The 27,974-nt window shown below is 40.0% G+C and overlaps 1 protein-coding gene across 2 annotated transcripts in view; it reads right to left on the reverse strand.

Moving 5' to 3' along the window:
* Tmtc2 (transmembrane O-mannosyltransferase targeting cadherins 2) overlaps positions 1 to 27,974 on the reverse strand; it is a 383,935-nt gene that overhangs the window by 82,394 nt on the left and 273,567 nt on the right. The window contains exon 9 of one of the 2 annotated variants that reach the window (XM_051139933.1): positions 4,770 to 4,851. The exons of the other annotated variant lie outside the window; for it this stretch is intronic. Coding sequence (XP_050995890.1) covers positions 4,770 to 4,851 — 82 coding nt within the window. The remainder of the gene's footprint in view (positions 1 to 4,769; positions 4,852 to 27,974) is intronic. 2 annotated transcript variants of the gene reach the window in all.

Here is a 27,974-nt window from a genome sequence, read left to right on the forward strand (position 1 = left end):
CTGTTTATCAGTAATTTAAAAATTAAGCACTGGTATAGGCATTTAGTAGAGGTAAAAGTGAAAAGGCAGAGATGTAGCTCTCTTGGGCTGCTGCCTCCAGATATGAAGCTCTCAGGCATCCTGTACTGTCATGCCTGTCTGAGTGGTAGCAGGATGACTGTGGACTAATTCTCTGAAACTATAAGCAGACTCGCAAATTAATTACTTTCTTTATAAGAGTTGCCTTGGTCATACTGTCTTTTCAAAGGAATAGAACATTAATTAAAACACATTCCTAGCAGATGCTTTGAAATAGAATCTAACATATTTCAGTCACATCAAATTTTTTTCTATGTATCCAAAGAAAATATTTATAATGAATTTTATCTTACTAAATTGTTTTTCTAAAATAACATTTTGGAATTTGAAGAGGGAGTCCTAATTGTGACTTCGATTCTTCTGGAAGATACTTCCTCTTGGAAACAAACAGATCCATGGAGAATCCCTTAATCCATAACAGACATCACCCTGAGATTCATGGATCAACTTCACCAAGATTATATAATTTGCATCACAGACTTGAAAATTCACTGTTTGATGAAAATGCATGAATAAAATGTTGCAGTACAGTTGATACCATAGTTTGGAACCTATTTTCTGCACATTTATCAGAAGTAAACATTGAATTGCTATATAAAAAACAGTATCTTATAAATTATTAAAGTGATAGAAAACTGAAATGCTGGAAAACATCTAACAGGCAACATCAGCTCTCTAGGTTTTCAGCCAAGGACTATATTCCAAGTTTCTATTGCTCTTCCAGAGACTACAGGTGTAACAGAGGCCAAAAATTTAATTATCTCTTTGAGCCAATTTTGTAAACTTTCAAATGAAACTCTAGTAGAACTGTAGTGAAAAAAGATCTTTACTACAACTCTTTTCTTCAGACACAAAACCAGGAGGTCTAAATTAGAAGGAACTGATAGTATATTCAGACATCATCTTCAAATCACTTCTGCACCAGATATAAATTTCTATAATTTGGTCTGCCCAGTCACAACCAAATGATATTTTCCAAATTGCTCGTATCATTAACAACCAAACTAAAAGCACATAATTGCTCGAGAGGATGGATTTCTCATAAAACGACATCCACTCACTGGCATTGAAAAAGCATCTTAAAATGTCCCCGAACACATACGTTTCATTTAAATATTTATTTTCAAGTTAAGAGAGTATTTTTATTCATTCAATCTGTGGGTATAAATACCCTGAGGGGGAATGAATATATATATATTTTTTTTTCAGCAAGTTGGCAAGGAACTGATATGAGAAACAAAGTATAAATGTTCTTGGATAAAAAACAATGGAAGTTGAAGCATCCTTCCATTGAGTTGTGTGTTCCCGGTTCAGTTCTAGCATGGAACATCACTGGGAATTTGACAACATACTAGGTACTGATGTCACAGAAGATAGGAAAAAGAATCCTCCCTGCTCTTAGTATAGAGTTACCTAAAGGAGGAACAGTTTTAATGTATTTGCCTTTCTAATTAACTCCCAATCCCAACTATCATCATCTCTTCCCCCAATACACAGCAATCCTTCTCTACAGACTTGTTCGTTTTGTACTTCAGCATCTCTGTCCTATCTTCTGAGTCTGGTCCATCCAACAATCACAGAAGAGACACTCCTTAGCTTGCTTTGCAAAGCCCCATGGGCCTCTCTCTGATTCTTCTGCAGCCTGCTCTTGCATGTTTCCATCTGGTTGATTCGGCCCCAGTCACATGACCTTGATTTTACCGCTATACCCTTGAACTCTCCAGTTCTCCTACTGACACCCAGCTCTTCAAGTACCTGGGATGCTCTCAGAGCTTACAAACATCATATGCTCCCCGATTCACGGCATGCCTATCCTTCCTAATAAATCCTCAACCTTCTATCACTCCACCTTCTGAAGAAGACATCATATTGCTTATTTCTCCAGAGAATTTTTCTGAATAAGGAACAAGGTTTTGTACCAAGTAGATCCATCTTATAAAAATAAAATAAACCCTTCTTCTTTGAGAATTTAAACTAAGGGGGCTGGAGAGATGGCTCAGAGGTTAGGAGCACCGCCTGCTCTTCCAAAGGCCCTGAGTTCAATTCCCAGCAACCACATGGTGGCTCACAACCATCTATAATGTGATCTGATGTCCTCTGCTAGTGTGCAGGTATACATGGAGGGAAAACACTGTATAATAAATAAATAAATAAATCTTAAAAAAAAAGAATTTAAACTAAGTCATAACACTCTTAAATTCTGTACACAAGACCTATTGATAAAAATGTCTATTTACCTACCTATGTACCAATGCTACAAAAGGAAGCAGACCATATTTTATAAAAAGAAGAACAACGAGAAACCAAGATATGCAGAAGTTGCTTAGCTAAACTGAATTTGGTTTGATCATCTTTTTTTTTCCTAAGTGTTGCTCTGTTTGCAGAACAGAAGATTGATTTAAAACTAAATTTAAAACATTTGCCAGTTCTAAAGGCCAAACATTAATATCATTTCAAGTTCTGAAACAGGCTTGAGGTGCATTTGCAGATTATGTGCCTTAATTAGTCTTTCTTTGGGTACCTCAGTGTGAGTCTTTCCAAATTATACTTTGGAGCAGGAAAAAATATTGAGTGTTACAAAGCTGCAAAAAAATTTATGTTGGATCATGCAGTCTTCCTTCTCACATAAAGGAAATAAGTTCTAATTATTTGTATAGCCCCCAAGTTAAAAACATTCCAATGGCATTAATAACACTTCAATTTTCACACTAAAATCTAAAGATATGAGCTATCACCATCTCTCAAGTAACATTAAGTGTGTGTGTGTGTGTGTGTGTGTGTGTGTGTGTGTGTGTGTGTGCATGTATGCTTGCATATTGCACTTTCTAGTGGACTAATTCCAAAATAAGATTCTGTGGGAGAAATAACATCTGTATTTCTGGAACCAAAAGCCTCAGGAGCATAATACAAAATACTAATTTTTAAAAAGTAGTGAGAAAAGATGAGGCAGATTGAAAAACCAGAGCCAACTCTTAATTATTAAAACAACAGTGATTTGTTTTTTCTTTTAGGAATTCTCAAGGAAAGTGAACTCCAAGGTCAGTTTCCTTTGACAGTACAAGTGACTGAACACCAGGCCTCACCTGTGCTATGCAAGCGCTGCACCCCTGAGCCCCAGCCCTGGCCGTGACAGTGAGTTTTAGTAACGGTCATTCAAACACAGCAATAGTGGGGTATAAAAAATAAAATTCATCGTGAGGATTCCTAGACCCTACATAATGATGTTGGACATCAGCTCGGAAGATACAGGAAGCAGAGCCAGTTTGAAACAAGCAAAATGTATGCAGAAAGGTGGGGAGCTGCATGTCTATTTCCTACAACTGCCCTGGCAACTGTCCTCTCCCATAAAGCTAATCTGATGTTAGTAAGGGAACCCATGAGATCAGATATGAGAAAACCCCAATTGGAAATATTTCATAGAGGGAAACCTGTGAAAGTAAAAATAAATAAATAAATAAATAAATGCTGCAGCCAAGCTCAATTACTCAAGTAGATCATCAGAGTGGTAAGTACGCAAAGGCAGAGAGATTGTAAAGTATGCTACATGCTTCTGTATCATGCATTATGCCAGAAACAAAGCATCACAAGCATATACATATGACAACAGACATGTAATTAATGCACTTGTGACTTGGCTGGCTCAGTCTATCCTCCATTTTATTATTTCCATTCTCTTATAGTCCTGGCTCTCGCTTTTTTTTTTTTTTTCCTTTTTCCTTTCCAACTGAAAATTGGGAGAAGGAATTAATATCTACAGGCATTTTAGCTATATTTGCAACCTATTTAATTTCTGCCCATGTTTACGCTCACTACTTGATAATGTCTAACACCCTAAAGTCAACAGTAATTACTTGTAAAACCATCGGAATTTATTTTTTAAAAAATCATTTTTTAAAAATTAATTTTTAAAATCATTTTAAAGCCTGAGTTAATTCCCAAGGGCTTAACAAAAGAAAACGCTTGTCGCTGTCGCTGTCCCTTGAGAGACAGACCATCTATAAATCTGGTAGACACAGAACATCTTATCCCACACCAATATACTTTGCTGGCTAAACACATGAGTCACTATAATGATAGACCGTTACATAAGCTCATCCTGGGCTGATTAAGGCCGAAGCTAAATGGCACGAGGCAGACATTCCTTCAACTTGCTACAGCTTATGTTTGGCCTCACTCTTAGGCATTTACAGCCTGGTATCCACTCATATCTTCCAGAAAGCAAAGCTGCTGAGGGCAAAATGTAAACTCCTAAAACATCAAGTTGGCATGGCCCATAAGCAATACATTACTGTAGAGAATGAAAAAAAAAAAAAAGAAGAAGAAGAAGAAGAAGCTAATATTTTTATTCTAAACTATACATCTGACAAAGAGCTGGATGCTTTCCTCATGAGATCTCATTTAAACTCTGGGCTGAACTTGAAGGAAACGATTGGAGGACTGCCTTCTCCATTAAAGGGCAATGAAACTTGCTGAAGGAAACAATAGTGCAGAACTGCCTGGATGTGATGTTTTCAATGAAAATGGAAAGATGTCGCATGAGGCTACATGTGGGAAGAGGAAGCCGTCCTCCTTATCAAAGGTCCCTGCCCAGCAAAGAGCTGCAACTTCCTAGCAGCACTGACAGCAAATGTTGGGGGCGCGGAGTGGGGGCAGGGTGGGGGGGCAGCATGGAAAAATCTGTCGCCACTCACCATAGTGCATGTAACAGTTTCCTTTGGAGGGGTCCAGCTCAATAGCCTTCAAGAAGAACTTCTCAGCCTCACTCTTACGACCCTTGAGAAACAGAGAAAATGGACGATTCAGCACCAGATCATGATGGGTCTTTTTTTTTTTTTTTAACCTCTGGGCACAAATGAAACACACACTGATGTCTACAGATAAACACCATGGGGGGGGGGGGGAAACACTTATTTTCACCTATATGAGGATGACCAAGGAGAATTTGTTGAGAATAAAGACCGATATCAGGACCCTGGAAACATCAAGAAGAGAAGACAATGTTGGGCCTGTCGATGTGATGAAAGAGAGAGCAGAAGAAGTAAAAGGTTATTGCCTTTGTTTTTGTTTTTGTTTTTAACATTTCATAGAAATAAAAAGGGTAAAATGCGTCTCCAACAACATCTGTCATTTTCTGTTTTCTGTATATGAGCAGTGTATATATACAAACATATATGTAGAGTCCAGAAGACGATCTCAGATGTTAAATATTTACTCTTACTTCATGCAAATGAGTGTGCAGCATGTATTTATGTATGTATATATGTATGTATGTATGTATGTATGTATGTATGTATGTATGAGCACCAGAGGCACATGAGTCCCCTGGAAATGAAGCTTATGCTAGCTGCCATGTATGTTCTAGGGCTAGACCCTGGATTCTCTGGAAGAGCAGCAAGTGCCCTGACTTGCTGAGCTGCCTCTCCAGGCTCCCAGCCTCCTTTCTGGGGATTGATCTTAGATACTTGCAGGGACTCTTTCTGTTTTATTTTCTTTATGACTTTATCTTAATAAAGTATTCTCTCAGCTCACATCACAGCTATTACTGCCGGTAGGAGTTAGGGCACTGGGACCAAAGAAGATGCTCTATGAAGTTGCTGTATAGGGCACTGGGACCGAAGATGCTCTATGAAGTTGCTGTATAGGGCACTGGGACCGAAGATGCTCTATGAAGTTGCTGTATAGGGCACTGGGACCGAAGATGCTCTATGAAGATGCTGCATAGGGCACTGGGACCGAAGATGCTCTATGAAGTTGCTGTATAGGGCACTGGGACCGAAGATGCTCTATGAAGATGCTGCATAGGGCACTGGGATCGAAGATGCTCTATGAAGTTGCTGTATAGGGCACTGGGACCGAAGATGCTCTATGAAGATGCTGCATAGGGCACTGGGACCAAAGATGCTCTATGAAGTTGCTGCATAGGGCACTGGGACCGAAGATGCTCTATGAAGTTGCTGCATAGGGCACTGGGACCGAAGATGCTCTATGAAGTTGCTGCATAGGGCACTGGGACCGAAGATGCTCTATGAAGATGCTGCATAGGGCACTGGGACCGAAGATGCTCTATGAAGATGCTGCATAGCTTCTACCTTCATGTTCCATTCTGCTTGTCTTACGCTAATTTCATGTAGAAGCTGAGGAGCAAGGAATAGCTTCGGCACAGAAATTCTCATCCAAAGAAAGGATTTGCTCAGCTTTCTAACACCGGAGCAATGAGGTTGGAGCATGTCTGTGTCTTTAAACAAATATTCGGGACACCAATAGAATCTCTGGGCACTGCTAAAGTTAGAAAAACAGCAAGCTGGATTGGAGGTCACCGACCTTTAATTCTAACAATTCTTCTGTAGTCTGGAGGCTGAAGCTAAGAAAATTTGTAAAGACTCTGCCTAGAAATAGTACGTTTAAAAAAAAAAGGGGGTGGATGGGATAGAGCTCAGTGGTCCACTGCAAGGCTCTAGGCTCAATATCAATCACCAGCAGCAAATGCGCATGCGCAAGCGTCCACACACGCCTTCATGGCAGGGCAAGCACGCACGCACACTGGACTGCATGCACACAAGTAGACAAACACTGAGTTCTGATTTGTGATGAAGAAGAGCTCTTCCCTGTGGCCATTCTCTTTTCTGATGTTTCAAACATGGTTCAATCTAGGCAATGTCTCCGCGCCCCCCCCCCCCCCCCGCCACCCCGCCCCTTCCCATACAGCTTAGTGATTGCAAATGTTAAAGAGCGCAATGGTTAAACCAGAGAACACAAAGACAATGAGTGACAGGCTCTGAATAACTGCAAGTCTTCTGTTTGGAGTGCAGAAGGGACAAATATTGTTCCCTAGTGGTGAAGGCAACACTAGCTGTCTCCTAGACACCACCCAACGCCAACCACTGAAATGTTCCTTTGTGGATGCCATCACTACCTCCTTCCGAGCAATAAACAAACTCATGACTTGGCATATCTCCAGCAACTGCTTCTCATTGCTGCTGCGATTCAGAACTGATGTCCTGCTAACCTGGGACTTGATCAGAAACTAACTTACCTCTTTAGGCCTAGTCTTAAGCAAATGGCGAGGGACATCACAGGAAAACAACATCAGGACAGAGAAATGTTTTCATGAAATAAATGTATTTTTCTTGGAATAATACAATCCAGGAAGATTATGAAGCAATGAAATCTTTACCTAGTTATTGATTCTCCATGACTAACCATAGTAACGAATGAGGGGCCAGGCTAGGAGACAGCACTAGGAAGACCTTTCCCAGAGTTGTCCCTAGTCTGGCACGGCGGGAATGAAGATCTATTTGAACGCTAAGTGATAACAAGGTACCAGGTTATGTTCAGACAGCACTGTCTACAGTAAATATCTTCATGCTCCTCCTAGTTTCTCTGCTACTACCACACCTCAGGCAATGACTCATCCTTAGTTCACACACATCTTTTAAACCGCAAACCAAGTTCCAAAGCGAAATATGTGTGAATCACTGGTTATTCTCAGTCCATGCAACTTTGACTAATTTCTGTGCATCTTCTAGGGCTTTGTTTATGCATGCCTTAAAAAAAAAAAAAAAAAAAAAAAAAAAAAAAAAAAAAACCAACAACAACAACAAAACGAAGCAAAACACACTGTTACTACATTTTTCATTCCCTCACTATCTTAATGGATACATTTTAGCTTTTAGCCTCACTACTTATAACTACTGATTACCCAGTGCTCAAAAAATTGTCCCCTGGAGGCGGAGACCTGGTAGCACTCAGAGGAAGGACAGCAGGTTACCAAGAAGAGACTTGATACCCTATGAGCATATACAGGGGGAGGTAATCCCTCTCAGGAACAGTCATAGGGGAGGGGAATAATGGGAAAATGTGAGGGAGGGAAGAATGGGAGGATACAAGGGATGAGATAACCATTGAGATGTAACAAGAATAAATTAATAAAAAAATGTATTAAAAAAAAAGAAAAAAAATTGACTTCTGAAGTTGTTCTTCCATTTCGACAATGGCACTGTACTCGGGACCTCCTCTCTACCAGTCACTCTTATCAACTATCCAATGACTAAAACTGTAACGTTCCTTGAGAAGCCTCTCAAGTTGATCTTGAAAACAGAAAAGTAAGCCCTGGACACTTTGATTGATCAGTGTCTAAGGGTTTTCATAAGGTAACAGCAGCAATTATACCATCGTAGAGTCCCTTCACTCGTTCGCTGACAATGAGGAATCAGGCATCCTGGTGTCTGAAACAGGAGAGCAGACAAACAGAACAACTCCACCATTTTTTTCATGTATAACTCATGGAAAGCCACCCCGTCTCTTAGCACTTTGCTCTATTACAGAAAGGAAGATATCAGCACAGTACAGAGAAACCGTTCTGTACGATACCAGTAGCATGGTTGTAGTCGTTAGCCATTTGCTCAAACTCATAAAGAGTGTACAACACAAAGGGTGCACTATGAAATAACTGCCTCATCCATCTGTAACAAGTGGGCACTACCCATGCCAGCCAGGTAATTTTAAGGAAGAGCTATGCATAGGAAGACTATAGCCTCCATTTCATGGAAACACTTTCTGATTAGCAGCTTTTTACAAACATTACCCCATTCTAAATGTAAAATAAATTTTGAGAAAAAAAAAAAAGCTATTTTATGAGATTTTTAATTAGGCCATGATCATATGTATAAAGAGATAATATTACCAGAGTACATTATAAACTTGCAACACATGTTACTCATTATTTATATATGCACATATACACACCCACACTCACACACATGTAATACAATGCTGCTGTGAATAATAAAGAATGTACTTTGCTGCATACACAGCTTCAAAACACATGTTGATTCTTTAGATCATCAGGAAAATAATATTCAAAGAATTTACAGAAGAGGTTAATAAAAGCTATCAGTGGTAAAGTACCCATAAAAATGGTATATGTGAATACTTGTTTAAGGCTTTGAACGTTTTTCCACTTAAGGTTTTCAAGGACAGAAAGGAAGAAACACAATCATTTATCAATGTCACAGTAAACTGAGCAGTAAAACTGTTATGTATCCTTCACTGGTAAAACAACAGTAGGAAGCTATAAAAGCACACACCAGTACTCGGGGGACAGCGGTTTGTGTTGGGACTCAGTTATTGAAGAAAATTCAGACCTATGATCTCCAATACAATGTGGTCATGGAGACCTCTCTTTCCAGGGGGGGGGGAGATATTACAATTTTACAAAAATAAAAAACAAATCTATCTGCTTCGGTTACTATTCAACGAAATGCCAAAAAATAAGAAAAGAAAACCCTCATGGAAGTATCTAAAATTAAGAATCAATCAACTGCCAGGCAGACACATTACTGAGCCATAGGAAAAAAGCTGCAGTCATTGGGAAGTAATATTGCATATAATCAAATTTACTATTTCAACTATTATTGGTTTGGGCAATGGGAGTTTTAAAATATGAAGAAAGATAAAGTTTTGGAGACTTGGGATATAGCTTGTCTCATGATGTGCCTGCTGGTAATAAGACCTTGGGCTCAATCGTGATTACATATAAACCAAGTGTGGTGGTGCACGCCTGTAATCCCAGCACTCAGGAGGTGGAGGCAAGGGGAGGGTCATGGACTTGAGTTCAAGTCCAGCATGAGGTACATGAGACTCTGTGTAAGCAAACAACAAACAAATAAATTGTTCAAGAATAAAGAAAAAAGAACTGTGCGTGAGCACACACACACTAGTATTGTTTAAATTCATGAGAAAGAAACAAGGCAACAAACTCCCAGCAACCCATGCTCCCAAACCTTGCCCTGACCGGACCCCCCATCTGTTTGTTAGCAATGAAACAAACAGTTGTAAGCTATTACTGAGTTAGATTTGAACAGCATATTCCACAGCGTGGCGTCAGCTTCCAGCCACTTCATTTTTGTTTTCTTATTAAACAGGTGCTGACACTACTGCAGCTCAGCAACAAGCTGCCAGCTGGGTAGGTGCAAAGCCAGTGGCATCTCTCCCAAAGGCTAACCGATGCTTTTCAACTCCAAAGTGTGCAGCCGTAATAAGAGAGACATATGTTTTCACATACAGGCATACAGAAACTACCATAATAACTGTGGAAACTTTTGCTGCAGGACTCAGAACACTGCATGCAATGTTAGAACGATGGATGCTATCACAATGCTTTAGTATTATTTACTTACTTTTTTTTAAAAGAAAAGTTAGTCACTCTGATATGTGCTTCCTAATCTTGATGAAGATACACATGATCCATCATATATGTGTGGGTGCATATGACATGGAAGTAGAAACAAAATGCTCTAGGACAGTGTTTCTCAACCTGTGGGTTATGACCATCAGAGAACAGATCCTTACACTACAACTTATAAAAGTAGCAAAATTACAGTTATGAAGTAACAATGAAAATAATGTTTTGGTAGGTGGTCACCACAACATGAGGAGCTGTCTTAAAGGGTCACAACGTTAGGAAGGTGGCTCTAGGGAAACCAAAAGGAATAACAGGTTGGGGAGGACAGGGGTTGTGGGAGGGATCCATCACCATACAGCTGCATGAAAATGCCCTTATGGGATGGGTTGCAGCAGTGTACGCCTTTAATTTCAGTAATTGGGAGGCAGAGGCAGGTGGATCTTCGTGAGTTCAAGGCCAGCTCGTTCTACAGAGCTAGGTACAGGACCACCAAGGTTTCATACAGGAACCTTGTCTCAAACAAAACAAAAGAGAAAGAAAATGCCCCTTTGCATCACAAGGCTTTGTACAATAAATACAATGAAAAAATCTTCAGAAAATTTTAATAAAAACTACACTCAAATTTCTGTACTAATTTTTAGTGACAATTAGCCGTGTCGCTCTAGAAGTCCTGTACAATAGATCTTGATACCACAGTTCAGAATAACAATTACACTGACAACTCCCTGATGACAGACGCTAAACTCTTGTGCTGCAACTTGACTTTCTCCCAGCTATTTCCTGGCAGAGAGCTTGAGAAACCTTCACAGTTTGCTGGGCAATATGATACCCGACAAAGAACTTACTGAGTGATGGGACCATCTTTTGCTTCCATAAGGCCAATCACTGCGGGCTCCTAGGAGGGGACCACTCAGGATAAAGACCCACTCATTATCTCCAGCTTGGAGACTTCAGGCCTGCCCTTGATACTCCAGGCAGGGTAAGGAGACTGGAGAGTGAATTAATAATCAATTATGATAGCTGGGCATACAGGCACACACACCTGTACTCTCAATACTTAGGGAGGCAGAGGCAGGCAGATCTCTGTGAGTTCGAGGCCAGCCTGATCTACAAAGTGAGTTCAGGACTCCCAGAACTGGAGAAACCCTGTCCCCTGTCAAACAAACAAATAAAAACACCAAAAAAAAAAAAAAAAAAAAAAAAAAAAAACCAACACAAAACAAAAAAACCAAATGATTATGCCGCTAATGTGATAAGGTCTCAGATTCAGAAAAGCCTTGAACCCTAAGGTACAGTATATGCCGAGCATCACGGTGCTGACTAGAGGCACAGGCACACAGAGCTGCCAGTACTGCCAGAGGACAGACACTTGAGTTTGCTCTCAAACCGCACTTGCATATCCCTTTATCAGTTCACTTAGGTCTGATAAGTAATTGGCAACAGTAAGAAAACCATTTTCGGGGATCTCTGGAGCCGCTCTGTCAAAATGGCTTCTGCAAAGGAGTTATAGGAGCCACCAGTGTGGTGTCAAGTCAGACAGGAGTTGTGGATGACCTGGGAACCCCCAAGAGAAAAAGAGGTCTTAACAATAGTTGTTAAATTGCAGGCAAATTGAATAAAAGCATGAAAGAGACTGAATATTATTTACAGAAAATGTGTCATCGATATTCAGCTAAATCCAAAAATTAAGTCACACCATTTGAGGCAAAGGGAGGGGTGAGAAAATAAGTAGTTTGCAGACACCAAGAAAACAACAACAACAACAATAACAACAGAATATGTATAAAAACCTGTGAAACTTTTAAGATATCCAACTTACTTAAAAAAAAAAACAATTTAATACTGAGGTGATATTATTCATTTATCAATAAAGTTGCAAAATGAGACCTAATTGTTATGAGAGTTTATAAAATATAGGCATTCATATATTACTTCATGAAATTTAGTAAAATGTAATAAAATATTCCTGGGAGGCAACCTTGTGGACACCACAAAGCTTTAAATCATAGTTATATTCCAATAGATGAGTTCTATTAATAGGCTGTGTTTACATAAACTCAGAGTCTACCACCTGTGCTCCAATTAAAATGATTTCATGGAAAAATCCTTAATACAGTGAAGTTCATGATTATTTCCTGCTAAATGTTACAGATAAGGTGTAAATTGTAGTTTATAACCTAATTATAGTGTCTGATTAAACCACATCTACCATTGTGTCATTGTGCAACAGAGACTTCAACAGCAAGTCTATTGCTATTTCAAGACTGAAGAAGGAAGAGGTATCCATCTAACATAGGGTGTTATTTAAGAAAATCAGTGGTTTTTTAGTAGTCAAGATATGTGGCCATAAACACAGCCTATCTAAAGCTACTGGGAGGGAAAAGGAAAGGGTTCATAGATTCAAAAGCAATGAGCATCTTGAGCAGTGTCAACACTAAGGCGCTACCTACCCTTCCTTGTGCAGCTCTCAGTCTGGTTGTGGAATAACAGTCAACAGGTATCCAGAATACAGCTTCGTGTGTGTTGGTGGAAAAAAAAAACGATGCACGCGAACAGGCAGAGCAATATCCAGTTGGGAGTATCAAGTGGTCAAGACTCTTAGTGACACATGAGATGCTATCATAGTAAATAAAGAGAAAGCAGGCCAGGCAGAAGCAGCAGGTACAGACTGTTAGAAACTTGCAAGGAAAATAGCAGCAAAGGATTTAGTAAATCCCACAAAAGTCAAGTGAGTGTCTAGAAGAGGAACAGCATTGTATAAGGTACAATAACTGGATGCCACATGACCTTTGGATTTTTTTCTTCTTAAGAAAATTATTATAACTTGTTCAGATTATATCCCTATTGCTATCCCTTTACTTGTATCTTCCCACTCCCCCACCCTCCCTCTTTCACCGTATTCCCCACTCCTAGGCCTCTGACAGAAGGGGACCTCCTCCCCCACCATATGACCACAGCCTATCAGGTCTCATCCAGATTGCCTGCTTACCCTTTCCTTCCTCTGTGTGCTGCTGGGACTCCTCACCAAGGGGAGGCACCAGAGTTCACATGAGAGGCAGTCACCACTCTCCCAACAACCCTGGAGAATGAGCTGTCCGTTGGCTAGATCTGAACAGGGGGTCTATGTCTACTGCATGCATTGCCCTTGGTTGGTACAAAGGTTTGTGCAGGTCCCCCGGGGCCCAGATCCGCTGGCCTTGACGGTCTCCTTATGGGGCTCCTGAACCCTTTGGGTTATCTACCATCTCCTTGATCGTCTTAACTAACACAAAGTTGAGTAGGCTTGGGGACCTAACACATAAAACACTCCAGTACACGTGTGCCATACTTTGGAAATGCCCATACTCATCCACTCTGAGTCATTTGAGCTTTAGTGTGTCTGTGTGTGTGCTGCTGGAGTCAGCACAGGGATATTTTCTCATGACATGTGAACACAACAGAGAAGCCAACAACATGGCTCAGTGAATAAAGGCACTTACTCCCAAAGCCTGACAATCAGTGTTTTGATCCTCAGGATTCACAGCGTGGTAGGAGAGAGCTGACTCCCACAAGCTGTCCTCCATCTCACACGCACATAACTTGACTGATTAATTAATTAATTAATGCAATTAAAAACACCGGAGTATTTTAAGGAGACTACCTACGTCATACCTAAACATAGCCCCAGCCTTGGAGTGGTGAACTCATTCCACTTTACTTCCGGGGTGTTTACAATCGTGGCCTACATGAGGGTGGTCATGGTAGAAATGCTGAGAAGTGATTAGGTGAAAGGTTTCTTTGTGACGATGAGCAGCCGATAGATCTGGTGTGGGCAGAGCGTTGAAAAACACTCAAAGATGACTCTGCAATTTTACGTGGCATCACTTGAACCAATGAAGGAGTTCTTCATTCTCACAGGGAAGATTTGTGAGTGCATCAGGAGGAACAAGGACGTGTACAGGGCTATTAGAGTTTTATTTGTTTGAGATGTCAAGGCAACACAGACTCTGGAGGACCAAGTCATAAAGACCGGCTGGAGCAAGGGCCACACACCAAGAGTGGACAGAAAATAAAAAGCCCAGAGATCTGATGTTTTACATGAGAAAAGAGGAAAGAAAGAATACTTGCAAGAAGGCCAAGCAAGAGGAAACTAAAACAGTGAAATCAAAAGCAAACCAAATCACCTACTTAGAGTTGTAAAATCTCCAGTAACAGACAAAGAAACATTGAAAACAGCATTAAGTATAAGCACGCAAGACCATTTTACGTGACTGTTTGAAATTTTGAGAAACTTTCTGAAACGCCCTCCACACATGACATGGCTGCTGTGCTTTCCTGAAATCTAAACAGTTGTAATCACCCAGAGGAGATCCATACACTGCAGGTGCAGAAGAATCACAGAAGCTGCTGTCTACTGACAATCCCTTGTGGGAGTCGGGAGAGGTCTCAGTCTCTCATCTGGAATTCCAACTGCCCACAGCTGTGAATTGTCTGGGGTTTTGGGCTCTACAGGAGGCGGGAGGCAGGATAAAGTAAGGACTCTGGTGATACAGCATCTGAGACTCCTCATCTGGGCTAGTGGTGGGACTTTCCAGTGACTTGGCTGCCTACTCATGATACTGGAAGTGACCTCTTACCCATTCTCCTGTAACTCCAATAAACTCATTACTTCATCACGCTGAACTGGGCAAAAGTGTTTCCTGGTCTGTCAGTTTTCCATCAGTTATGAGTGTTTATTTCACATGTTTATTTTGTATCTCTCTAGGGGGAAAAAAAAAGCACACACACACACACAGCCCTTGCCTTTCAAAAGTATGTACTTAGAATGTCTGAAAATACTAAATGTTCAAATTTGATGCTTTATACATGGGTAAATAAAACTTTAAAATTGCTAAGGTATTAAAATAAGGTGCCTAACACTTATAACCCTTATAAATAGGGTGTTTATATACTAAGACTTCCTGTTATATTACAGTTCCAATTTCCTATCTACATTAGTTCATTTGTGCGTCTTCCCCTAAAGTGTAAAGGAATCGTGTTATACAGTTAATAACTATTCAGAGGAGATAACTAATTTGACAAGATTGAACTATATCTTAAACTGCATCTGTGCAAATTACTTTTGCTATTACTGTGTATTGTTAAATCAAACTCAGAGTCACTTTAATCCCAATGTCTCATCATTAACTCTTATCTATCCATAAACTTAGTTGGTAAAAACAGTATTGAGACATGCCATTAAAATGCCCGGCAAAGCTCCGGTAAAGTAGAAATTTTGTTTTAATCAACTTTGTAATTAAATCATAGGTAAAGAACAGAACTATTCATCTACTTTTGAGTAAACAGAGTTAGTAAGTCACTGAATATGTTTACTGATTGCCTTCATTCTACAAAATATTGGGCACCCAGTATGTGCCCAGCACGGTTATATACTAAGTGGCTTTAATAACAGACATAAGTCTTGTTCTGGTAAAGTGTAAAACTGCAGCTGTATTAGGATGGACTAACATAGCAATAAACATCTGGTTTTACCTAGCCAAAGCGCACCGGAAAAGTTCTCAAATGAACTGATACTTCATGATCAAAAGATGTGTATGATTGTTTGAAAGGGAGACAAAACACTCCTAAATAAGGGCACAACAAGAAATACCTGTGAGAGGAACAAACCGCAACATGAAAATTAGACTGAGAGCAGTGAAAGGCATCACATGAAGAGCGAGCACAGCAGAACACCCCTGGCCTACAGTTGGGTGAAGATGCTGTCTGCTGCTTCACAGTGACCACAGACAGACAATGAGGATAACAAGATGGAGGGTGCATATATGTGGGTGGAGGGTGGGGTGGGGTGGAGTGGAGCAGAAGGGACTTGCTAGGTGATACAGAAGTAAAGACTGGACACATGGTATGACAGACAACATAATTGAGTATCTTCTAAAAGTGGCAGATAAGGAGGACATACAGCCCTGAGAGGGACAGGCAGTAACACCAGAGGGGAGGTATTAAAAAATGAAAGAAGCACAGGTTTGTGGGCTAAGACTTAGAGCTCAATCACAGGACCAATGGTGATTATCATCTATGCATCTCTGAGGTATGTGACATGTCAAAATTTGTGTCAATCACTCTGATTCAAATGGCTAAGAACAAGGTGAAATGTATTTCCAAACTGCAGTAGTAAACTGTGTCATGTGGATTGGGGGACCAGAGACCATTAGTGTTAAATAATTCTTGAAATCAGAGGTAAGAAGTGAGCGAGGGAAAAAATGGACAGATGTGTGTGTGTGTGTGTGTGTGTGTGTGTGTGTGTGTGTGTCCATGACGGGTAGTGCAAAGACTACCACCAGAAGGAGACAAGACACAGCGAGGGTTTAAAAGCAAAGATCATAGAAAATCACAATATAAATTACAACTGGCATAGAGGTTACTGCTAAAGTTTTTTTTTTTTCTCAGTTTAAATGAAAATTAAAAGGTGAATAACCCAAAATGTACTTTGAGTATTTCTAGATAACTTTCCAATTATAGCCATGGCCAAACTATAAGTGCCTAGATTCTTCAAGCTGTGCCTTTCCCTTCTAGGTGCCTTGACACCTGATTGCTACTTTGTTGACACTGTAATTTGTACTCTAATTGCCATTTGTAATCTGCTTTCTAATTGTAAACTACTTTAGAAGTATTGTTTAGTCAACAGTTAGCCAAAGATCAGATAAATGGTAGTGGTGAAAATGCACCAAGAATGTTAAATATCTTGCAAAAGCAAGGGTTCAAAACACAAGTCTTAAAAAAAAAAAATAAACAACAGAAAACTGTCTCTTTAATTCTGGTGGCTGGAAAGTCCCCACAAAGGCTACCCAAATGCATACTGTTCCTGGGAAAGGTGTTGGATGAGTGTTAGAAAGCACAGAGGCCAGCATGATATCCAGAAGGGCAACGCCTAATGCTATTATCAACGGCAACAAAGTCGATCAGTGTTGGGTAAGCCACAAGACCGTACCAAGAGCGCATGGTGAGAATGGCTTCCGGTGGGAAGATCTCCATGGCTAAAGCGGGGACTGCCTCTGGGACTCAGTGAAAATGGAAAGCCTCAGGTCTTAGCTCACAGCAACAAATCCAAAGGCCTGGCTGTTGGCCTGCTGGTGGGTTGGGTGCTGTTTCCTGAGCAAGGTCTTAAGCAATCACTGGGCTGCTTCAGCCCAGCTGTTTAGCAAAAGCAAAGGGTGCTTCCCTGCTGCAGGGACCCCCCAGGGTCTCTTCTGAGCTCAGAGAGCTCAGAGTTGACGCTGGTGGAGAAGTTTAAGCCCCTTGGGGATGGTTAGGAAAGCTGTCTTGTGAGAGCAGAAAGACAAGAGCCCAAACAACAGCTGTTTTGCAGCTGGGTCACCAAGGAGAGCAAAAAATCCTGACACCATAAAAGGTAAGGGATGATGGCAAGGCCATCTCTGTGCCTCCATTTGTCACTGGCAGGGTGCCACTTGTTCTGAAACCCGAAGGCTCGCCAAGAGGACGGAGCCAGATGTGAATAATTTCCCATTTCAATTCATTTCATTTCTTTTGGTAAAACGCTTCAGCAATAAAGGATGCGGGAGTCACTTAATTTACTTAGACATACAATCCTTTGATGATTTACCAGGGACACTAAAAAGAAAGCACCGGATTCAGAAAGAGAAACCCAAGAGCGCAGAAGGTAAACAGGCAGAGGAAGTCACTGATGTGAGTGAGCTTCATGTTCTTCGGCCGGGAATCAAAGATCTAATTAACTGAGCTCTGTAAGTCTAGTCATTACGAAAACAGAATTTATCTCAAACGAAGCAGTTAAAAATTCAGATTAAAGAAAAGATAACATTTTAAATGAAAATTATCTTTTTGTTTTGGGATTTCAAAGATTTATTTTTATTTGATATGTATGAGAGCTTTGCCTATCTGCCTGCATGTATGTATGTATGTATGTATGTATGTATGTATGTATGTGTATATGTCTGCCATGTGTGTACCTGGTGCCCATTGAGGGCAAAAGAGGACAAAGAGGTTGTCATGGCCCTGGGCCTGGAATTTCAGATAGTTGTGAGCTGCCTTGTAGGTACAGCAATCAAACTTGGGTTCTCTGCAAGAGCATCACGTACTCTTAAGGGCTGAGTCATCTCCCTAGGCCCTAAGCTTTTTAAATCTAATCTTCTTTTGATTATTTTGTTTTCAAGCTCACGATAAACGAGAAAACTGGCCCATTTTCTCAGGTTTGTTCAAGTGAAGCTAAACTTGGGAAACTTTGCTGAGAACTAAAATCAACAAAATTTATTTTTGTATACTAAAAAACTAATACACAAAACCAACATATTAAAAATCAAACTACTTATACTCTACTAAAAGTAATTTCAAGATAAAGTTGCCCCTCAAATGTAGAATATTCTAGAAAAGTTCGTAGAATAGTATGGCATATTTGTATTCAAAGTCTATATTATAATCCTCATGTAATTTCCAGTTTTCCCAAAAATGCTGTTTATGTTGAGCTTTCCAATGGAGTTAAACATACAACCACATCCTGGTTTAGACAACTTTTATAATTCGCGCTAATTCTTACCATTCACAAGCATTCACTTGTATCAGGAGAATGATATAATGGCTCTTGCCGCAGCATCACATCCCACTGCATGAAGCATCCCTGCAATCTTACTGTAGCCTGACATACCTGACTAAGAGGGCATTAGCAAAAACCGCTTTCATAGCTCAAGACCTGGGAACTTGTCAAGAATAATTAAGTTTTCACTTATCTCCTCCACTTGCCATAACTCATTTTTTCAACTAGTCTATTGTCATAACATACTATAATTCTACTCTTCCAGGCAGAGTCCTGAGCATTTTACACGTACTGCCTGTCACATTGCATCCTTATAATATATACCTGAGGTCATATGAAATCCCATTTTATAGAGGAAGAAACTGAGGCACAAAGGACCTAAGTCCCTTGCCCAAAGCATAGCTATGTGGCTTGCAAAACTAGGTTTAGAATCAATATGGCCATAGAGTTTGTGCTATGACATCGCACAAAACTTCCAATAGATCAGTACCAGGAATCGTGGGGTTATATAAAGCACAGCATATGGGATGGGGAGAACAGCACTTGATAAAGTGCTTTTGTTGCAAACATGGGGACCTGAGTTCCATCCCACAGGCATTGTGGATGCAAACACTTGTCATCCCAGCCCTCAGGGCAGGTACAGGTGGATCTCTAGGGTTTGCTGGCCAGCCAGTCCAGCCTCATTGGCCATCTCATAAGACAAAGTGGACATATTCTGAGAAATAACACCTGTAGGTTACCTCATATGTGCCTCCATATGCATGGGTACAGACACATGTGTACCTGGACATACACTTGGCCAAACACATGTATACAGACATAGACTCCAATCTACCAACAACTATACCTGATACGGCTTAATTCATAGATCTAACCAACCATCTACTCACCACATCTTAGGAAATAAACAACTGCCTGCCTGCTCCATTACCATATACAAATAAATGAGGATGAAAGTAGATCATTCCTGCCTTCACACTTCGTGCATCACGGTGATTCTGGAGGTAGGGCCTAACCAACGCTTAAGGAGGGCTCTCATAAGACATATGTTTCGTGAGTACAAGACAACGGCAGTAGATGTTAGGACATCAATTCTGTCTGAGTGACTCAGGGGAGGATTCGACAGGAAGCGGCATAATAAGCTAACAGATGGGAGAAGAGCTGGCCAGGCCTCAAAGTCATGGACTTACAAAGTGATGCTGGAACCGGATGACTAAACACTTTCTTCACAAAATTTAAATTAGGAGAACGATTTAGTATCTACTTCATTTGAATAGATGATTAGTGTTCTCTATGTGTGTGTGTGTGTGTTAAGATTTATTGCTAGAGTGGACCTCTAAGTTCTATGTTTTTTACAGTAAATCAAGTGAAAAACTACATTATACATATATCTGTGCATTTATCCAGACAGTAAGTAATAAAAACTGTTCTGCCATCTTATAAAGAAAAAAAAAAACAACAACAACAAAGAAAAGAAAGAAAGAAAAAGAAAAACAGATTAAATGAGGTAGTGGGGGGAAAAAAAAGAACTATTTAGAAATTCTATTAGCTTAGCATATCCCAGAGGATTGGCAACCAACAAAGATTAGTCTGGTCAAAAGTCTCTCTAATGCCAGCACATGGGCAGTGGAAACAGGATGATCACTTTAGGACAGACTTAGTTATACAGTGACTTTACGGACAGCCTGGGCTATATGAGAGCTTGTTGTTTAAAAAAAAAAAAAATTTTTTTTTAACGGTACCAATCAACTCAGAACATTTATTTGAAAAAGTAAGTGTATTTGACAACTAAATCTAACTGAATTTCTACTTGGCTAAGAGTGATTTTTGAGCCATTTTCTGTGAATAACTCTCTGATTTACAAAGAAAGGAGGCTCTATTGAACGCACCATCAGTGAAGCAATACTAATTTACCTTTCCTTCTATAGTATGGCATGACTAGAGATGGTCCATAAAAGATGATAGGACCCCTTAAACTGGGTGGAAGGGAGAAAACGCACAAATGGCCAGAGACTGGCAACTTGCCAGCAGAATAGGGCTGTATATATAAATACATGTGACAAGCATATCGCCAGACTGGATCTTTCCCAAGCCCAAAAAGAACAGTGTTCTGCTTGAAGAAGTACACACACACACACACACACACACACACACAGAGACACACCCGTGCTTTGGTATTATTACAAAATAAAATCTTTTCTTTCTGATAATAACATGTAATTCCACTAGAAAGTATGGGCCACTAATAGGAAAATATTGAGTGGAGACATACTAGGGTGATGCAGACTAGAAACTCTTGAAGCATTGTCCTCCGGATACACAACAGAACTTTGGCTTAGGGATAAATTATCACTGTCAACTTCTAAAACCCTCTTGACCTTGCTAAGGGAAATGTGTGATGCGGGATGTCATAGAGCTCACTAACGATCAATCTTCCAAACTGTCTTTACCACACTATTCAGTTGCCAGGTTTCTCTTTGGGATGCAAGAATTGAATTCACATTCTCAACCATAGATCACTGTTTGAAAATAAGATATGCTCAGGTATATAGGATGACAGTTTAGAAACATGAGCTCATTCTTTACACAGATGCTGCAAACAGAGCAAGCTTGGGAAGACACGTGTTGGCCTGTTCTGCTTCTCAAAGGGTAAGACTGCATATATTGGGTACATGAAGTCATGTCATGGACAGATGTGGAGTTTTAAAGAGTTGTGGAAAATTCCAAGCCATTAAACTAAGTCAGTTAAAAATCATTTCTGTCTCCAAATAGGAGTGCATGTGTTATTTAAAAAAAAAAAAAAAAAAAAAAGAGGCATTGGTTCAAAGGAAGGGTTACTAGCTTTGGGATCAGAATCTTCAGGAAGGGTCCTTTGGACAGCTGTGCTTCTTAGGCGACTCAGATAATATCTCTAGCAATTAAGCTCCTTACAGGGATATAGTGATAGCTCCTGATCAGTTCTGTAACTGAGAAAGCACACAGAGAGCGCCTAGAGAGCTGCATGGATACATGGTAAGTGCTGAAGCAACACTGGCTTTTGAGACCTTCATATAAGAGCTGCAGCAACGCTTAAAGACGATAAAGATGTAAAGGACATTTGAAAAGCACAGCACAGCAACTCTGTGAGCATTCAACCGAAGACTATGCCAGTTTTCTTAACTAGAGCACTCATACCAAATCCGTTTACCCAACGGCAAACCAACGATATGCCGGATTAGTTTTGCTGCGGTTGAAAGAGCTTTCTTGTAACAAACCCGCATGAAGAGCTTTGTGAGCAGAAATACTTTTGTCAACCAAACTGTCTCTTGTTCTGGAATGCCCTAGATGACTGAAGGCAACATTTGCCTGTAAGGTTCTAGAAAACTGAAGCCAAGAGGAAGCAGGAAGATTACCTAAGCTCAAAATAGAATTTGGAGATAAAAGAACTAAAGATTTGCTCTTGATCAAACTAGAAAATGCATATAAATACTGGTGACAGTTAAAGGATTCTTCAGCTCCCTCCAACCAACCCCTAAAAACACATTTTCCAAAGGGTTCATTTTCTGCTGGAAATGTTGACAGGCTTGGCAAGCTCGCACTGAAGTCATGAGCAGGGTGTAAAATGCTACCAATTTTACACTCAGGGGAAAGAGTTATAATTGGCAGTGATATTATAATTACTTGCTGTTTCGCAGAAAATATTAGTTAACCAAAACACTCTTTATCCACATAACATCAGAATCTTTTTCTCAAAAGCAAATAGCTATGCAGGAGTATCATTTTTTTTAAATTAATTTTTAATTTGTTCACCTTATATCCCAATTTTGGTCCCCTCCCTCATCTCTTCCATGTCCCACTCTCCCTCCCTCCGTCATCCCCACTTCCCCTCTCCCTTAGTCCTCAGAAAGGGGGAGCCCTCCTCCTCTATCATCTGACCCTAGCCTATCAAGTCTCATCTGGACTGCCAGCATCTTCTTCATCTGCCATTTTAGAAACTATTACAATAAAATAAGAAATCCTAGATAGACACCCAAGAGAAAATTACTGTCAAAAAACAGCCAGAAAAGGAAATATATAACTTTTATAATGAAGTGAGGATAAGCAAAACACAAAAGGTTTTTAGATGGCAGCATTGGAATAGACTAAGAAACTATGAAACTATGCGAAGAGCAAGTTAGGGAACTACGGAGCGTATCACCCTCAATAAAGAGTCAGTGAACTGTTGTTCCAGGGGCTGGTGCTTCTGGGGTGTACAGTTTTAGAAAAGTATGGCTGAAAATGCCCCCAAATCCATTCACTTGACAAGCACTGGGAGATGTCCAATATTATGTAAAATATTCTTGGGGTTTTTTTGGTTTTTGTTTTTTGTTTTTTTTTTTTTTTTTTGGTAAAAGAAAGATTTGTTAAATTCATTTTATACAGTAACCGTTTATAGCCTTTAAAATCAGGTCTGGAGTAAAGACAGAATTATGTGAAATGAAAGTGAAGTTTGTTTTTGTCTTTAAATTTTTTATTACTGGGCTTCTTGGTTTTATTTTTGAGATTGCAATAGAGTTACAACAGTTCTTACTGACCATTCCTCTGCAGAAACCCTCCCATATACGCACTCCTTTCTCCATGTTCTCCTTCAAATCCATGGCCTCCTTTGTCACTAATTGTAATTGCGTGCATATATGTATATGCACAAATTCCTAAATACAACCTGTTAAGTCCCTACAATGCTACTTGTTAATATCATAATAAACTTCAACAAAATAGCACATTCCAAAGAAAAAAACTTGCTTCTTCCATCGTTTTTATGTATTCACACCTAACCTAACTTCTTCATATAGAGTATATTTTCTATGACTCTCACTCCATCAAATTTATATGCCAAGCTCGCTCACTTACTTTCTCTCTTTCTTTCTGTCTCTTTCTCTTTCTTTCTTTCTTTCTTTCCTTTTTTATTTTTTCCTGAGACAGGGTCCCTCTGTGTTAGCCACGGCTGTCCTGGACTCACTTTGTAGACCAGGCTGGCCTCGAACTCACAGCGATCCGCCTGCCTCTGCCTCTCAAGTGCTGGGATTAAAAGCATGCGCCACCACGCCCAGCCCAATCTCTTTTTCTAAAACATAAAAATATTTTTTAAATCCCTATATAAAATCGCATTGTGTCATACCTCATATTCTACAAAATCAAAGGATAGAGAAAGCTCTGCATTCTGGCACACATGCCAGAAGATGTAAATTCCTTATCATGACTACTGTTCATGCAATTCTACAAATTCAACCCTATGAGATGGATGGCTCATGCTAACCTCTCTTGACAGTCCACTCTAAGGCTGCCAGAGGAAAAGAGTCAGCCACAAAAATCACACTGTGCTACGCTACTAAGTAGAAAACAAGAAGAGATATGTCAGTTTAAGGTCTCTTCCTTCCCAATACTGGCCATCATCTCTACATCCAAAACATAATCAATCACATCACTGAGACAGCGCAGGAATAAGGAGAACTTATTTCATACCCAGAAGTGTTGCTGTCTACCTATCTGACCTGGAAGTTGACTCTTCAGATCTATCTTACTGCTTAGGGTCTTTACCAGCTGACTGGGTCAACAAAATAAATGGAAAAAAACTCACTTGGTTTTTCTCAGCTGCTGTGTCCAACTTGGAGCACGATTATCATTTGCACATTCCTTCATCTTCATCATTTATCCCTGCTAATGTTTCATGTTTGTTTTTCTTGGCTTATGCTTTACTTTCACCACACAACATCCAAATAACTTATTAATTCAATAAATAGCTATTGCTGACCTACAACTCCTATGCTTGGCATTTTAAGGGCACGATATCCTGCAAACCTCTGTCTCATGGGATAGAGAGAATCTGAAATAGTCAATGGTAGTCAAAGGTGATGCCTCTACCTTCAAGATACAAAGATTATAGAACAATTAACCCAGTGGGTGTGTTACTGCAGTATCTTCAAAGGAAACTGATATATGGACTGGACCAGTCTTTGCTTTCTAGTTACTTCTTCTTTATCTCTTTAACAAGCACCACAGGAAAAAATGAAGTCAGATAAAAGTTTGAGCATGGAGCGGGAAGGGAGTCATGAGGTTGCACACCAAGCTGAGGAGCTGCTCGTAGAGATGGCTGCTATGGGAGGGAAAGTAAGTTTCCTTCAGTGATGTGAACCTTGAGAGCTTACTCAGGTTGTAGCACCCAGCTCTATACCCATGCACATCCTGCAGAACTAAGTGGGCTCAGTGGGCTTAAAAGGAAAAAAAAGAGCACATGAAATTTTGGGAGGAATGAAGAAAAATCAAACAAGGACTTAGGAAGTAGGTGCCAAAGTAACCATGGTAGAAGGCATCATTGAAATGGAGATGAATGAATGGATAGGCGTTTGGCAAATGGGCAGACAGGAGTGCAATATTCTAGAAAAAGGAAGCAGTATATTTGAAAAAGGAAAAAAAGAATGATGTGACATGGTATCTTTACAGAGGTATAACACTGTAGAAAGTGATGGCTTTTATTGAAGGAGAGATAAACATGTTTTTTGTTTAGATCACAAATGGAGGATGAGAAAAAGACTTGTGAGAGAGCAAGTGATGTTTATCCCCTTAGAAGTCAAACCACCGTGTGGGAGAGATTGGTTGTTAACCAGCTGAAAAATATCCTTGAACAAATTCTGAGAGGAGGTATAAATGTGAGCCAAAAATAAGAGGTAGGATTTTTGGAGACGGGATAGTTTTGGCTGTTCATTGCTCCACTTCAAGATGCTCCTAGAGAGAACTGCTTGAAGGAAGGCTTTGGGGCTCCAGGCTCTGGCTGAGGTTCCAGGTTCTGGTTGTTCCAGGTTCCAGCAGAAGAAATCCTGCTGATTATGCCAGGAAAATCATTCCTCGGAACTGATATTCTTATGGTTTCATTATTGTCTTTTTAAATCTCCTTTTCCTATTGTTTAGGCCTGTCAGGTTATATAAGTGAGGTACTCTCAGTTAATAAGTTGGTAATAAAATATAATTGTTAAGAAAATTGAGCCTACAGCTTTACAGGAACACGACATCCAAATAATTGTGGTTTCTTCTCATGCAAACATGACAGGGAAAATAAGAACAATAATCTTGTCTGTATTCACAATGTCTAGCATCTACTGAGTCTATGCCAGGCCACCTAGCCGTGTGCTCTAGATGATTAACACACATGTGTGGACCCACTCATCTTTTCTAATGATCATTTTACAGACGAACATGGAGGGGGTAGTATTGTTTAAATGGCTTGCATTTAACCAGCATCAGTGATCTGTCTGCTAAGTATGGAACAAACCAGGCAGGTGGAAGGCAACAGTCATACAGGGCCATTCCTCCAAGATAACAATATTTATGAAGAAAGAAAAAAAAAAAAAAGCTCTATGATTAAATATATTTTTTCTGAGTGTCTTTTGCTATACTTTTAAAATACTAAGAAACAGTGTACACTTACTATATTATACCTTGTGAGCTAGAAGGGGGAACCCATGACACATTCTATAAATATTTGTGATACCTGATATAGTCGACAACACAGACATGCAGAGTGGTACAGGAGACAAAGCACACATGCACAGAGGTAAAGGCTGTGATGCAGGCTATAAGGAGTGCTATGAGAAAATGAAAAGATACTCTATAGGATAAGAGAGAATTCTCACACAAGTTTTATATTTAAAAAGGGTCATATAAAAATTCTATCAACCTATTCTTATAGAACAGCAACAACAAATCCCTATCCCCCCACACTCTGCCCCCCCCCCACCAAGCAAACAAGCAAAACCCACACAACAACAACAAAACCTACACCTGGACAGACTGACAATAAATAGTTTTTCGTGGGCCCATTAGTGAACTAAGTTTGAAAGAGCAGAGAAGTCTTGAAATGAGGGAAAAGCAGCTATAGAAAGCTACAGTGGAGGCACACTCATCTCAGTCACATCTGAGCCACAAAACTAGCAGATCCATACATGGAGTGATTTTAAGAGCTTGCCGGAAGCTGAGTATATAGATTTCATTAGGGCAAGAAAAAACGCCTGAAGGCTTCTAGTACTTCCAAAACATACTCAGTAAAAATACAACATGTGATTTCCTCCATGTGATGGCAGGGGAAAGGAAAGACAAAATCTGGCAGAATGCAATCCTCCCTTACCTACCCCAGTTGTCTCAGTAGTAAACGCCCACTCTCCAGGTTCAGTTACTACCATTGTTACTTTCATCTGCAACCGGAGACTAGGATTCCTGTCCTCACCCTCTTTCCCTTACCTGAGGCATGGGAAGGGGAGCTAATAAACAAGCAAAGAACTTATGAAGGTCAAAGAACTTATGAAGGTCACAGCAAAGAGATACAAGTCCAACCATAGGCTGAGATTTCATTGTATAGCATACCTGAATGAGCTAAGAGAGAGAAAAAAAAAAAAAAAAAAAAAACACTAAAAAAAGTTGGGCAGTTAAAATGAGGACAAAGATGAAGCCACTGACTCTATTGCCTACCCTTTTCCTAACTGAACCTCCTTGTCCAGCCTCAATAGAAGGAGATGCTCCCAGTCCTATTTGATATGCCAAGATGGGTTGATACCCATGGGAGGTCTCACCTTCTCAGAGAAGAAAAGGAGAGGGGAAAAAGGAGGAGGGAAAGACAGGGGAGGGGGAGGGAAAAGGAGGAGAGGAGGGAGGGGAAGTTCTGACTGGGATGTTAATTAATTGATTAAAAGAAAAAAATGAAGCCACTGAAGGAATGTAAAGTGTCTGGTGCCTATAGCTATCACTAACACTAAACAAGCACCAAGACCTAGTGAGATTAGCATAAATCCTTACCAAAAGGGACTATTTCAGATTTCAGAACTGAATTCAACAAGTTATACCAGACATGCTAAAAAGGAATAAGCATCAGAAACAGACTCAGATGTTGGAATAGGAAGCAGATTTTGGAATTATCAGGTGAAGGCCCTATGAAACAACTGAGACTCAGAGGTTGATGGCTCCATTTGAAACAGAGAGCATGCAACAGCAAATGGGTAATGTCCGAATAAAGACACTATAGCAAGAAAGAAAAGAAATGATATAAATCAAAAGTACTGCAAAAGACATCAAGAATATCTGGGTTCATCAGAAGACTCAGCAAGAACAAGGGAAAAATCATCAAGGTGGGAGATAGATCAAGAGAAACCTCGTGGACGATAT

The sequence above is a fragment of the Acomys russatus genome, chromosome 31, assembly GCF_903995435.1.
Source record: "Acomys russatus chromosome 31, mAcoRus1.1, whole genome shotgun sequence".
NCBI classification, from domain to species: Eukaryota; Metazoa; Chordata; class Mammalia; order Rodentia; family Muridae; genus Acomys; species Acomys russatus.